Here is a 15,167-nt window from a genome sequence, read left to right as displayed (position 1 = left end):
GAAGCAACTTAATAAATTTCCAATATCCCTTAAAAGATGTGGATAACCCCGAAATCTAACAATACTATCAAGTTGGTATTAAGAGAACTTATCATATGTTTAATCCTTACATTCATTTATTTTAAAAAATTTTGACGCTTTTCGTTTCTCATCATACTAATATTACATTAAATGTCTCTTTCAAGCTTCATTCTGCTAAAATACTGCAATAGCAAACCTAAATCTTACTTCGTCAACCCAATATCTCGCAAACACTATCATAAGGAACTTTTTTACTTCATTTAAACAACCGAACAAATGTAGTATTACAGCAAAAGAAAAGTAATTATATATAAATTCGGACGCAGTTCAGAATTCAGAGGATATCTACAAACAGAGACAAATATTATTCAATAAAAAACTGGAACTCCCGATGTTACAAGAACTGCAGAAAAACAACTCAAACGGCCCATTATTAAAAAATCTAATCTAAAAAAGGAAAAAAAAAAACGACTAGCACAGGATAAAAGACTGCAACATTCAGAAAAATACAAAATCTGTCATTCAGAGAATTTCTTGAAGGTTTGATGTAATTAATGGCAAACTAGATGAAATTTATCATTCAATCCATATTTGATACCTATAATGGCCTCAATGAAAGAATTCAAATATCATCTTACTTTTTCAATACATTTTTAATATGTTGTAATTTACAACCAATGCTGAAACTATTTATTTCATAATCTCTTGCCTTCTTAACTCAAAATTCCAGATATTCAGATTCGAACGCCAAATAATAAGATAAAAAGATGTCATCCAACCATGTTTAATATCATTCATACACTACCATGATAATACTATCTAAGATCAGCTATCCAGTGTTATGCAAAATGTAATATAAAACTGATATAAAGAATTAATTTTAACTGAGCTTCTTTTATAAAAAAACAACGCTTTCAAATCGAGTATAAATGCCTTTACTGTTATGATATCCCAGCATCATCTTCGAAAATTTGAGTAACTTCATCCAATTCCAGCAGTTGTTCATCCATAAATTTCCTGATTCGTTGCATGCAGATTAATGACTTCTGCATTGGGAATGACAACAATTCTTCCGTAAGTCCGCTAACTGGAACATAAAAGAATGCAAATCTTGCCTGAAAATGAATTGGAAAATGCAAAGTCCTATTTTATAAAATGACTTACCAAAAGAATTTATGCGCTTTTGAAAAGCTGCACTTCTTCCAGTACTAAAGGTCCGAGAACGAACACCGCCAGTCATAGGACCCGAATTTTGATGTTTCTGTAACGGCATTAAATACCAGTGATTCACAACTTATTACATAAATGAGGAAATTCATAAAAATGGGAACACTTGAAATTTTAAAAACATACCGGGGATATTCCTTCAAACGATGGGTTGTGCACGCCAGAAAATACTTGTGTATTCCTACCAGCAACATCATTGCGTCCATTTGCTTTTACATCATTTGCTGAAAAAACGTTTTTGATATATCTAGTTCGAATGTTTCACAGTTAAGACAACAGCAAAAAAGAAAAAAAAAAAACAAAATCTTTACTTGAAACTATGTAGTACTGTCAATGAAAATTAAAACCATACCTAACTATGCATTTGTATCCTTAAATAAGATATCGCAGAAAAAAGAGAAATAGAAGTATATCTTTGTAAATGCCTAATTCTTATACTTTAACATTATACACAAACTAACCACTTATGAAACTGCCACAATTCTTAAATAGCTCTTCCAGTTCGTTTACCATATAAACATAAGAAGTGTGAAACAAAAAATACTTGAAGGCAAATTTCCTTATCCCTAAATATATAACTGAGAGAGAACAAAACTTACAGGAAGACATACCAATTGATGAGGAAACACTGCTTTCTTTCCTATACCTCTGCTCATCACTCTCAACAATTCCTAAAACTAGATCAGAAAAATAAACTGCAAATCATATTACTGGCTTTTGCTTTTCTCGAAATATATACAAACTGTACACACCATCATACTCTTCTCCAGCCCCCCCCATACTTCCATCCTGTTCTTCATCGACATAAGTATATGAAACGGTGTTTGAATGAGGCTGTTCTTCTGAACCACAGGCATTTGCAGTAGCCATCATCCTTAGTTCACACAACTGTTTTTTCCTCTGAATAATAAAATCTCGTTGCAAATGGTTTGCAAATGGTACAAATAATTCATTCAGAAAACTAGTTTTTCTGAGAATAGCCGATTGAATAAAGTCATCTCATCATTCAGGTAAACTAGAAACACAAACTCTATAAGCATTTAAACAATATAAAAATAATGGGTCATAACTCATGACTGCTGGAAAAAATTAGACATTCTGCCAATATTTGAGCAGCGTTCAGGAAGCTGCAAAATTACTACTATCCGTCAAAATAAAACGCATACTAACCAAAAAATACTTCAATAGAGAAGAAATAAAGAAAAAAGCTAAATTTTAGATCTAGTTGATTATTATTCAGAGGTATGAAGAAAAATTTTATAATTTTTTTTTCCCCAAATCTTGTAGATAACAATAAAATTATCACATATGCGGAAAAGCTTAAGAACATTTAATAAATTTGGACTGATAAGAAAAGCATCACTCCACTGATCATTTCATATATGCTTAATAAATGAAAAAGAAAAAAAAACTTTTTGAATTTCTTCCCACTCCTTCTGAGTAATTACAGATTCAGAGATATGCCTCGATCTTAGATGCCTCATAAGATTTCCAGAACAAGCGTACGCAACATGTGCACCGCACATTCTACAATCAGCGCTTTTTCGATTACGGGTGAAATAGCGCCAACATGGATGCTCAGTTCCATGCCCGCCTCGTCTTTCGGTACCTTCCTTGGATGATAATGGCTCATCGGCTGCCCGATTAACGGATGATTTTAGCTGTAATTTCATCTGCCACGTCTGTTCAAATTCAGCAGCGATCTGAAGAATGTAATTACTCCTATCAGAAGTTGGTGAGTTAGGAAATTTTAGCATGGAGCAATATTTTTAGTTGGAGCGAGCAATTTACAGCAAGCCTAAAAATTTTTAAAGAGAGATAAAATATTTAGATTGAGCAAAAAATTGTTGAAATTATAATTGTATTTAATAGTTCATCCCATTATAACAATGACTGTAAGCTTTTTATTTTTCTGCTGAAAATTTCAATCCGTTCTTAGTAAAGAAAACATTGTAGTCAACAACTTATGAATGTAAGTACATACTTCACTGCACCTCATAAATTGTTTTTTGATACCATTCATATTTTTTACGCATATTTAATTCATACAGGAACAGATATAAAGATATAAACGCTCTGCAATAATCCCAGAGAGATCAAGAGAAAAAGAGATGATCAAAGCATTATGCCAAACCCTTATTTTAATTTGAGATATGTATCAGTCAGCTCTTTCATTTCTCTCTGTTCTCCAATTTTCGATATGATAATAAAAGATAAAAAGTATACCTGAGGATGACAACTTGTAAAATGATCCATGGCCTTTTGAAGATCGATGGGTTTAATCAGTTGTGCACAGACACGACAAACTATAGAATCGAGATCGTCAGATTTATGTATGTAATCCCAGCATGGATGATCTGAATTATGGGCAGTTCCTGGAATTTCTGATTTGCAGATAATCAGTCATTTAGTGCTATGAAAATAGTGGATGGTATTGAAAAAATACTGCAGGCAATATCTTTTTGCTATATGTACTCCATTAATAGAAAACCTCAAGGTATTAACTCCAAAAGTAAAAAAAAAAAAGCATTCGCAAAAGACAAAAAAGAAGAAGAAAGCGTTTCAACTTTAAATCAAGGGTTTCAAACAAAAAAGGATTTATTTTTTATTTTAAATTGCTTAAGGATAAGCTGTACGTAAAATAATCATAGAATCGAGATAATAATAAAGGAATAAATTAAATGTCAGTTGGCTAGTTGGATCTCTGTCCGAAGATACTACAAATGCGTAAAAATAAAATGAACAATTACAATTGCTGGAATAATGGCAACCAACCATCTTCAGAATTATCGCCTTGACTGGTAAACTGCTGTGATATTATAGCTGATATATCTGCCAAAGCACTGGCAGTCGCCGTCGCCTCCACTAATGCGAATGTTTTCTCTGAGTCTCGTTTGATGATAAATGCAGAAGAATCAATGTTTCGTTGTTGCGACGTGAAACTATTCGGACCAAGATCCATCAAACAGTTTCAAATACTTTAGCGGGCAAGAATTATCGTTGCTATTTTATGAGGACCTTTGTACAGTTAGCATTGCGATCGAGATAACAACCTATGTTTTCTGGAAAATAAAGGGACTGAGGTAAGAAATGCCGCAGCACTGAGAACCACGTTTCGTTCCTATTAGTGACGGAAAATAATTATGACACGAGACTAGAGACATGCAATGTAACAACCCGAAACCTGAACCAATAAAAGCACACTCATAATTGCGGCCCAAATGGTTAGTCAATGTGAAAACCTGCACTCCAACATTAGATCTAGCCTCTTAGGCACAATGGGAGCTGCATTCATAAATTGCCCAAAAGGTTTCGATAAGAAATACCCACAATTGATAAAAAACCACGGAGATCATCTCACTACCCAAGAAAAGCGCTCATCATTCCTCTCTATTTCGTGCACTAATAATTTGAAATTTGATACACACTCTTACAGTCATAATTTAAAACTATTATCAAACAAAAGTGATATCATTCCGGCTCCAATTTTTGCACATTTCAAGCATTACAACAAAAACCAAAAACTTTAGCTACAACAGAAAAATAGATTCGACGGAGGAAACTGGATTACATAAATTCAAAAATCCATACGATCTTGAATGCCACGAAGTTTAAACAAAATTTCGATCGTTGAGAAAAAAAAGTTAAATTACAACAAATACGAAGAAAATATGAAGTATATTTGAGGTATGGTATGTGTAACATGCCATATTTACAACATCTCACTATTAATCAACTTGAAACAATACCGCGATTAAAGGATAAGAAAGCTCCCTTTTGATATTTGACTACAATCATTTCTTTAAGAATTATTAGATGTAATTAAGTGAAAACCGTTCAAAAGACAGCATAATCAGGCACCATGCAATACTATCATAAACAATGCAAGTTTCCACAAAATAATAATATTATCAAAAATGCTTAACTGAACTGTCACAGAGACTCATACAATATTATTAATGATACTATCACTTTTCAAAAGTTCATTTACAATTTTGTGTTCCTAATCAGTTCTCTAACCAGAATTCCTTACTCCAACTTTTCTTGTGTCCGAAAAAGGCAACAGACATATATACAAAATTAGTAAGGACTAAATTATTTCGAATGAATTCAAGAATAAATTAAGTATTTAACATACAAATTACAGCTACATCACATGTGATTTCATTAAAGAATGACTATTAAGTAACATTAGTATCTACTTCCGAATTTTGTATAGTTCCTTCCAGTCCAATCAACTTTTCATCCATATATTTTCGGATTTGACGCATACATAACAAAGATTTTTCCATTGGGAATGATACCAAATCTTCCGTTAATCCGTTTACTGAAGAAACAATACTCGATAGGTTTGAATAGAAATTGGATAAAAAGTATTTATATTTCAAGAAAATCAAACACTGCAGCCTAATCTCTTCCATCTGTTTTTTCTATGAAAATCTACTACTAATTTCTTTTAACTATCTTCTTAGGAGAAAGGCAACTTTGATCCTCACTTATTTAACAAACAAATCATGAAAAATCAAACCCACAGAAAACTATACAAATTACCGAAAAAGGTGATACGTCTTCTAAATGTGTCATTTTTTGTACCCAAAGAGGTCTGTGAAAGCCGTGGCCCTTGTTGCAAACCCTGAAAGTTTAATAAAAAACTTCCTTTTACATGGTGTATTTAATTCTAGTAACTTTTGATAACTCTAACGAACTTTAATGCCAATACTTAATCGAATGTTTAGTAAAGTTACAAAAAGAAAACAAAAATAATGGATGTGTTTGGAATAGAAATCATATAAAATTTATCATATAACAGACGATGCGATATTTCAAAAAGACAAAAAAAAAACTAAGATAAATACTGACAGGTGAAGGTGATTTAGGTGGATTAGATGAAAATCCAATTGACTGCAAAATCTTGTTTGCTGTTTCACTAACATCGGTTATGTTTGTATCACCCGCAATGGAAGGTTCATGTGTTGTGTCGTGTTGCTCAGTAGTTGTCTGACTATCAAAATCATCCAACTTCGAATCAGCCTCTAAAAAGATAAAATTTAAAAACCTAAATTAATAGAATTTTATAAATGAAAACAGCAGATTCTATGATAAAAACGAATCGATAGCGCTTTCATCCTGACTCCTAAAAAGAAAAAGATTTTAGTAAATGTAATAGGCGGAAATGATACCATTTGACGCTGAACCATCATTATCATTCCCACTGCTCTGCTCGAAAAGTTCTACGTTACCTGAAAATAATAACAAAAATGAGGAAAAAAGTAAATCGATTCTTAACAGGAATGAGAAATACATCATTCTTGCCTCTAATTTATCCGGGAATAATTTCAATAACTTACCGTCTTCCTCTCCTTCGCTACCATCTCCAACTAAGCCCTCATCCTGTTCATCTTCATAATCATAAGATAAGAAATTTGATGGTGACTGTTCTTCAGATCCTGATGCATTCGAACTTACTTTTAGCCGTAATTCGCAAAGCTGTTTCTTTCTCTAGAACTAATAAATATGGTCGTATAGTCGACTTGGAAAAAAGTAATCCAATAAATGAAAGCATGTGACAGAATCAATGGATTTCTTATTTATATACAAATCTTTTTGTAAAAAATAATCAAACGACAACATTTCCCGTCTTCATTAATACTTAAAGAATCCTAATACTACAAAAATTCTGATATTTTCTCAAATCACTTACAACAAAATGACATTACTTTAAAAATAACCTTAAGAATTTCTTTCCATTCTCGCTGAGTTACAGCAAATTCTGCAAGATGCCTGGATTTTAAGTGTTTCATCAAATTTCCAGAGCATGCATATGCCACATGAACACCGCACAGTTTACAATTAGAACTCTTTCGATTAATTCGACAGAAATAACGCCAACTAGGATGTTCTGCTGAACGACCACGCCTTTTCCACATGTTTCTATCTAAAAATAAGGTTTAAATTAATAAATTCACCAATGAAGCGGATCAACACATCAATTCCATGATTCCGCTAAGTCAATATAATTTATTAATTATATTTGAATAGCATATGTTTCATTCCTAACAAAATCACAGAGCTGACTTACGAAATAACGAGGTTTCAGTGGATATGCGATTGAAATCAGCTTTGAGTTGCAACTTCATTTGCCATGATTGATCAAGTTCAACAGCAATCTGTAACCACTTATAACATGCATTTATATCAAAATTTATAAAGGTTTATTTAATCACTTCTCCAATATTTAAAAAACCAGTCGTCTGTGTTCTCAAGAAACCAATACTAGCACCAAGTTCACTCACTATTCAGTAGCTAGTTTCCTCTGTTCCGTGGGTTTCGGAAAAAGCAGTTAACCCACCTGTGGATGACAACTGTTAAAATGCTGCATTGCATTCCGGGTATTCAAACATTTTACCACCTTGGAGCATATTCTACAAATCATACAGTTATACTCATCAACTCGCTGCACCAATTCCCAACATGGATGTTCTGCCACACGACCACGCCTTGGTCCTGAGAATTAATTATAAATGACAATAATCATGCCACATTTGAGAATTATAAATAACAGTTAATGTTAACATTATTAACTAACTTTTTTCATTGCATTCAGTCATTCCAAGCCTACAATCACCGTAATTCTTACTCTGCTGCGTTATGAGAGTGGAAATATCAGCAAGAGTATTTGCTGTGGCTGTTGCTTCTGCCATGTCCTGTTCTTGACCATGCAACTCGTCTTTAATATCACTGAACATATTCATGTTCATAATCGTCAGCCTTCGGTTAATTCTAAACCTAAAGCATCAAATGAATAAATATATTATTAAGCAAACACTGAATAATATAACGCTAACGATCTTGCTGATATTATAAAAGCCATGTTTCACTCAATATAAATCGCATCATAAGAATTAACATCAACAGTATCAACTATGATAGCATTGACCAATGACCACCAATATCTGAAATTAAAATTTTTCAATAATGGTAGAGCAAAATAATAGAGAGAAGCAATTGAAGGCAACACTACGGGAACAGCAATTTCCGATAAAACCCAACGCAAGCAAGCGTCCCCTCCAAGCGTACTCCTTCCCTCTCATTTTTATTCAATTTCAATTCAATTTCTCCCAAGCAGAGAGTTTTAAAGAGACACACACACACACATACATGCACATACACACACACACACCCATGCATGCATACATATGCAATTACATATAAATCAGAAATCGATAAAATACATTCAGTTCTTGAGTACAACGCTGCTATATATATACACGCATAAACATACACATATACATATATACACTCCGCACTCCAATACTATGTACTGATATTATTGACGCATGCTGTTTGCAAAACACGACGCTACAAATTATTTGATGCAAAGTAAATGGCGCATTAAATGATGGAATAAAATTAAAATGGAATAGAATAGAACAAAGGGAGGAGTAGAATGGAGATGGAAAAAGTGATGCATTCTATGATGTTAAAAACATCATAATAGTGAGATAGGCATGAAGGAAATGATAAAATGAGGAATAAATCATGAATGAGATGTGAGTGATTAAGTGATATTTTTCAAAAAGTTAAATAAAAGTCCATCGATTTAATTAGAAGAACATGAAGAGTAAATATTATTATGTGAAAGAAAACTGACAGAGAAACAAATATAAATTTGACTTTTTTTGAAAAATTAAATCAGTGGACTTTTACACTTTTTTTATTTTGAATCCATAATAAACAAAATGAGCAGAGCAATATTGATCGCTTAACCGTACTTTATGTTAGATTGTTTCAACAATAGGTTAATCAGTAATATCAGCTGATTAAATGATGACAAAAGTTATCATAATCTTTTGAATGCTTAATCTTCATGACTGTCAAATCACCATTAGTAGAACAGAATGGCTTATAGATGCCATTGTCAAATTCAAACAGAAAACAATTAAATATTTTAACTATATTTAATAATTAACTATATTTATGTCACTTAAACCTTCCATAATAAATAGCAGTTGACATAAATAACTTCGTGTTAATTAGTTTTAGTGTTTTCTTAATTTAGAAGATAAGAATTATCAAGCTGTGTTAATAATTACAATCAGTGGTAACAATCTTATAATCCTTTTTTCTATTGTTATTGGTTTCAAAAATCAGTTTCAACGATCGCTCAAGTCAAAATCAAATTTCAGGTTTCCGAAATCAAAAAAAGACTGAATTTTCGTTTCATTTTGAATTAAGTATTCTATCAGCTATAAATCAGAAACGATTACATCAGATATTGCAATCGGAAAAGTGTCACGGAATGAAGCATGAATTCTCTTTTAAGTTCAAAAACTGATTCAAAAAATTTAAAACATCAAAAAAGAAATCGGAAATAAATAAACAAATGTTTTCATGTTAAGTTAAATTTCAATATTTTCTTATAATCAAATAGAATACAAGCAAACAAAAATTAAACGAATAAATAAACAAAGATGAAAAAGAATCAATATTAAACAAATGCCATGTATTGATTCATTTTTCTTTCATTAGAAAAAAGCTGAATAACTAATAGTTGGTAACAACAATGAGATGACAGTTTCATCGAGCTAAATTAATGTTGAATGTACAGATGTACAATTGCACCTATGATTTGTTATTATTGTAAACATGCAACAAGTGATACGATCATGATTTGCACATAGAAACAATATTGTTTAAATAAATATAATGATAATAAATTATAAATATTGACACATTTTAATTTTCATTTTTGCAGACAGTTAAAAGCTTTCGATTACAAATAATGGAGTGATACTGAAATAAATTGAAGATTTTTAGAATAATGGATCATTTCTGCTACTATAAAACTTTATGGTATTAAGGCATACCATGTTCTTTTCTCAACTTTTATTTTTTTATTTCTCCAATACATTGGCTCTGATATGTTGTCTTTTTCCTAACATGTCTAATTAAACATTTGTTAAAATGCTTAGATCAAACTTTGAAAACAATTTGATGGATTTTAGGAAGGAAAGAAGATAATATATTATATTGTTTTGATAATAATAGAGATAACATGTTAATATATGGTTGGACAATGTGACGACAGTAGTGAACACTAACTGGCTATTGGTTAATGACGGATGAATTGCTATAATATATTGATTCGTGGGATAATGTGACGATGGTGTGACCTTTCAAGTAATTTGTTGTAGATATGTGATTGGGTGTTTTTCAAGTAATTTGTTACAGATATGTGATTGGGTGTCATGAAAATTGTGTTAGATGTTCAATTTGTTCCATACTTCTCTATGATAGATGTTTCGAAAGGAATGGACATTTATGCTGTCATATGCATTATTATGAGTAAACTTTTATTAATTATGGAAAAGAGAATCTTAAATAAAATAACATCGAATAATTTTTTAGTTTAAGTGCAAAGATATCATTAAATTTTACTTCAAACATTAATTGGAATGACTCAGTATTAAAGGATTTTCTTTTTCTATAAATATTTTTATAGCTAATTTATTTAAAATATCTTTTTTTTTTTTTTAATCTTTTTTTTTAATAAGTTAAATTCTTTGGATTTCAAATTACACATTCTATAGGGAACATAGTCCGAATCGATGTGCAAGCTGTCAATAAGATATTATACTAATAGAAATGATCAATAAGCATTTATCATTCTAAATATTTATTTTTCCTTTTTTCTTTTATTTATTTATTTTTATTAAACTTTTAAGACAATAACTGTTGCATACTTTACGTTTATTTTCAAACATTAAGTTTTTTTTAAATGGCATTTTGATAAGTCAATAACTGTTTTTAAGGTGATATATTTTATTAATTTATATTTTATCATATCACTTGTCATCAATGCATTCAGTATAATGAAAGAATATCATAAGGCGAACAAATTTGCATAAATGGAATATCGAAAAGTATTGCATGTATTACTCATACTATTAGCAGCGATGATTGTAAGTTTGCATATGATATTCTGGCACTTGTTTCTAATCGATTCTATTATTTAAATTGCTGTAGCATTAAATAAATTTTAAAATGAGGTGGATTTATGATATGTTAGTCTTTTTTCAAAATGAAAAAAAGAACAGATAAATGAATCTATTCAGTTTCATAGTATTATTATTAAAATAAATATTTGATGTTATGATTTAAAATTCTTTATATTTCAGTATTTAATATTACAACATCAGCTGAAGCATTATGCACATTAGAAACAAATGAAATTACATTTATTTACTGCGCTAATACTAAAGTGTTGAAATTATCAATACAACAAGTTTGTTGAAAATATTGTTAAGGAAATTGGATTCAAATTGCGATTTTTTTGCTTTTTTTTTTTTTTTTTTTTTTCGGAAGTCTTGTAGACAACACAAAATTAGTGCGTATGCGAATAAAACTTAAAAACATTTAATAAATTTTGACTGATAAGAAAAGCATCACTTCATTGATCATTTCACATACTGCTTAAAAATAGAAATACAAAAAAAAAAACCTCTTGAATTTCTTCTCATTCCTTCTGAGTAATTACGGATTCAGGAATACACCTCGATCTTAGATGCCTCATAAGATTTCCAGAGCATGCGTACGCAACACATACACCGAACATTCTACAATCAGCGCTTTGAAATAGCCAACATGGATGCTCAGTTCCATGCCCACCTCTTTCGGAACCTTCCTTGGATGATAATGGCTCATCGGCTGCCCGATTAACGGATGATTCTAGCTGTAATTTTATCTCCCACGTCTGTTCAAATTCAGCAGCGATCTGAAGAACAAGATTTAGTAATTACTCCTATCAGAGGTTTGTGAGTTAGGAAATTTTAGCATGGAGCAATATTTTTAGTTGAAGTGAACAATTTTTTTCGCATATAAAATGAAATAAAAAAATAAATGAATAAAATGAAATAAATATTGATTAGTTGCTTGTTTCAGTTAGACGTACTAAATAGAATGCTCATGTCAACTCCAAAACCATCGAAACATGTGAGACATTAACTCACCAAGTTCTGATAGGAGTAATTACTAAATCTTATTCCTCAGATCGCTGCTGAATTTGAACAGACGTGGCAAATGAAATTACAGCTATAATCATCGGTTAATTGGCCAGCCGATAAGCCATTATCGTCCAAGGAAGGTTTCGAAAGACGAGACGAGCATGGAACCGAACATCCATGTTAGCGATATTTGTCGAAGAAGCGCTAATTGTAGAATGTGCGGTGTATGCTCTGGAAATCTGATGAGGCATTTAAGACTAAGGTATATCCCTGAATTCGTAATTACTCAGAAGGAATGGGAAGAAATTCAAAAAGTTTTTTTTTGCATTTCTATTTTTAAGCAGTATGTGAAATGATCAATGAAGTGATGCTTTTCTTATCAGTCAAAATTTATTAAATGTTTTTAAGTTTTATTCGCATACGCACTAATTTTGTGTTGTCTACAAGACTTCCGAAAAAAAAAAAAAAAAAAAAAAGCAAAAAAATCGCAATTTGAATCCAATTTCCTCAACAATATTTTAACAAACTTGTTGTATTGATAATTTCAACACTTTAGTATTAGCGCAGTAAATAAATGTAATTTCATTTGTTTCTAATGTGCATAATGCTTCAGCTGATGTTGTAATATTAAATACTGAAATATAAAGAATTTTAAATCATAACATCAAATATTTATTTTAATAATAATACTATGAAACTGAATAGATTCATTTATCTGTTCTTTTTTTCATTTTGAAAAAAGACTAACATATCATAAATCCACCTCATTTTAAAATTTATTTAATGCCACAGCAATTTAAATAATAGAATCGATTTGAAACTAGTGCCAGAATATCATATGCAAACTTACAATCATCGCTGCTAATAGTATGAGTAATACATGCAATACTTTTCGATATTCCATTTATGCAAATTTGTTCGCCTTATGATATTCTTTCATTATACTGAATGCATTGATGACAAATGATATGATAAAATATAAAAATAATGAAATATATCACCTTAAAAATTGTTATTGACTTATCAAAATGCCATTTGTCAGACCGATTTTTATTGCACACTAAGTGCTTAAAATAATGCAAATGATTCATTATAAACCGAATTGTTATTTCTTTGTTATATTACATTCTTTTGAAGCAATGAATTTTTATCGAAACCTCAAATAGTAAATGTACATCTGTCTAAAGCACAAATAATAAATGCACATCTTAAAGACAAATTGAACAACAATTACGGTCCATGCCTTAATCGTCTGATAAACCTCATCAAACGATTAAACGAAGAATCAATTCTTGATCGATATGAAACAAGAACAGTTGAGTATAATTGATGAAGTGGGTCCCGACGATAAGGTGGGCATTATTCATTATTTGCTTCATTATGATGTATTAATTCCTAATAAGTCAACTACAAAAATGCGATTATGACGCTTCAGCACATCTTAGAGACTCTAAAAGTTAAATGAAGTATTGTACAGAGGACCTATTTTGATACCGGATCTAGTGGATGTATAAAATGTTTAATAATGATGAAACAGTAATACTAGCTGATATTGAAAAGGCATTTTTACATGTAGAATTACATCCAGAAGACAGAAATTATACTCGATTTTTTTGGTTACATAATTCAAACAAAGATGTAACAGAAGAAAATATAAAATGTTATCGGTTTAGACATATACAACCGTAAATAACAATTTACTGACGTATAATACTCAGACCGTTATTCACATTTCATGGATACATGATACTCAGGCCGTTTTTCACATTTCATGGATATATGATACTTAGACATATACGACCGTAGATAACCATCAACTGACGTATGATACTCAGACAGTTATTCACATTTCATGGAGACATGATGGTATGATACTCAGACCGTTATTCACATTTCATGGATACATGATGGTATGATACTCAGGCCGTTATTCACATTTCATGGATACATGATACTCAGGCCGTTTTACACATTTCATGGATATATGATACTTAGACATATACGACCGTAGATAACAATCAACTGACGTATGATACTCAGACAGTTGTTCACATTTCATGGGTACATGATACTCAGGCCGTTATTCACATTTCATGGTTACATGATGCTCAGACGTTATTCACATTACATGGATACATGATACAGACCGTTATTCACATTTCATGGACACATGATACACAGACCGTTACTCACATTTCATGGATACATGATACTTAGACATATACAACCGTAAATAACAATTAACTGACGTATGATACTCAGACTGCTTTTCACATTTCATGGAGACATGATGGTATGATACTCAGACCGTTATTCACATTCCATGGATACATGATACTCAGGCCGTTTTTCACATTTCATGGATACATGATACTTACACATATACAACCGTAAATAACAATTAACTGACGTATGATACTCAGACAGTTATTCACATTTCATGGATACATGATGGTATGATACTCAGACCGTTATTCACATTTCATGGATACATGATACTTAGACATATACAACCGAAAATAACAATTTACTGACGTATAATACTGAGACCGTTTTTCACATTTCATGGATACATGATACTCAGGCCGTTTTTCACATTTCATGGATACATGATACTTACACATATACAACCGTAAATAACAATTAACTGACGTATGATACTCAGACCGTTATTCACATTTCATAGTTACATGATGCACAGACCGTTATTCACATTTCATGGGTACATGATGGTATGATACTCAGACCGTTATTCACATTTCATGGATACATGATACTCAGGCCGTTATTCACATTTCATGGTTACATGATACTCAGGCCGTTTTTCACATTTCATGGATACATGATACTTACACATATACAACTGTAACTAACAATTAACTGACGTATGATACTCAGACTGTTTTTCACATTTCA

General features: G+C 31.2%; 3 protein-coding genes across 4 annotated transcripts; all 3 read right to left on the bottom strand.

The window, feature by feature from the left end:
* Positions 1-962: 962 nt before the first annotated feature.
* On the bottom strand, positions 963-4,210 carry Bm14779 (Uncharacterized protein; the record flags this gene model as incomplete). The annotated part of the gene is made up of 8 exons (XM_043082936.1): positions 963-1,108; positions 1,186-1,282; positions 1,375-1,472; positions 1,848-1,919; positions 2,001-2,148; positions 2,661-2,951; positions 3,475-3,623; positions 4,024-4,210. 8 exons carry the CDS (start codon positions 4,208-4,210, stop codon positions 963-965), a joined length of 1,188 nt encoding a protein of 395 aa, XP_042938870.1.
* Positions 4,211-5,429: 1,219 nt separating this feature from the next.
* On the bottom strand, positions 5,430-8,000 carry Bm5910 (Uncharacterized protein; the record flags this gene model as incomplete). 2 transcript variants are annotated; one of them, XM_001897368.2, is made up of 9 exons in its annotated part: positions 5,430-5,575; positions 5,800-5,881; positions 6,109-6,281; positions 6,429-6,488; positions 6,597-6,747; positions 6,978-7,183; positions 7,328-7,415; positions 7,598-7,752; positions 7,835-8,000. In XM_001897368.2, 9 exons carry the CDS (start codon positions 7,998-8,000, stop codon positions 5,430-5,432), a joined length of 1,227 nt encoding a protein of 408 aa, XP_001897403.2. The 2 variants fall into 2 exon arrangements, with proteins under 2 accessions (XP_001897403.2, XP_042938869.1); XM_043082935.1 differs by having other exon boundaries at positions 7,886-8,000.
* A 3,764-nt stretch (positions 8,001-11,764) lies between these two features.
* On the bottom strand, positions 11,765-13,155 carry Bm8781 (Uncharacterized protein; the record flags this gene model as incomplete). Its single annotated transcript, XM_043082934.1, has 3 exons — positions 11,765-12,022; positions 12,779-12,885; positions 13,098-13,155. The coding sequence occupies 3 exons, from the start codon at positions 13,153-13,155 to the stop codon at positions 11,765-11,767; spliced, it is 423 nt and encodes a 140-aa protein (XP_042938868.1).
* Positions 13,156-15,167: the final 2,012 nt, after the last annotated feature.

Source organism: Brugia malayi, assembly GCF_000002995.4.
Source record: "Brugia malayi strain FR3 genome assembly, contig: Bm_035, whole genome shotgun sequence".
In the NCBI taxonomy this organism is placed as follows: Eukaryota; Metazoa; Nematoda; class Chromadorea; order Rhabditida; family Onchocercidae; genus Brugia; species Brugia malayi.
The sequence above is the reverse complement of the archived record's forward strand: the minus strand, read 5'-3'. Positions and strand labels throughout refer to the sequence as shown.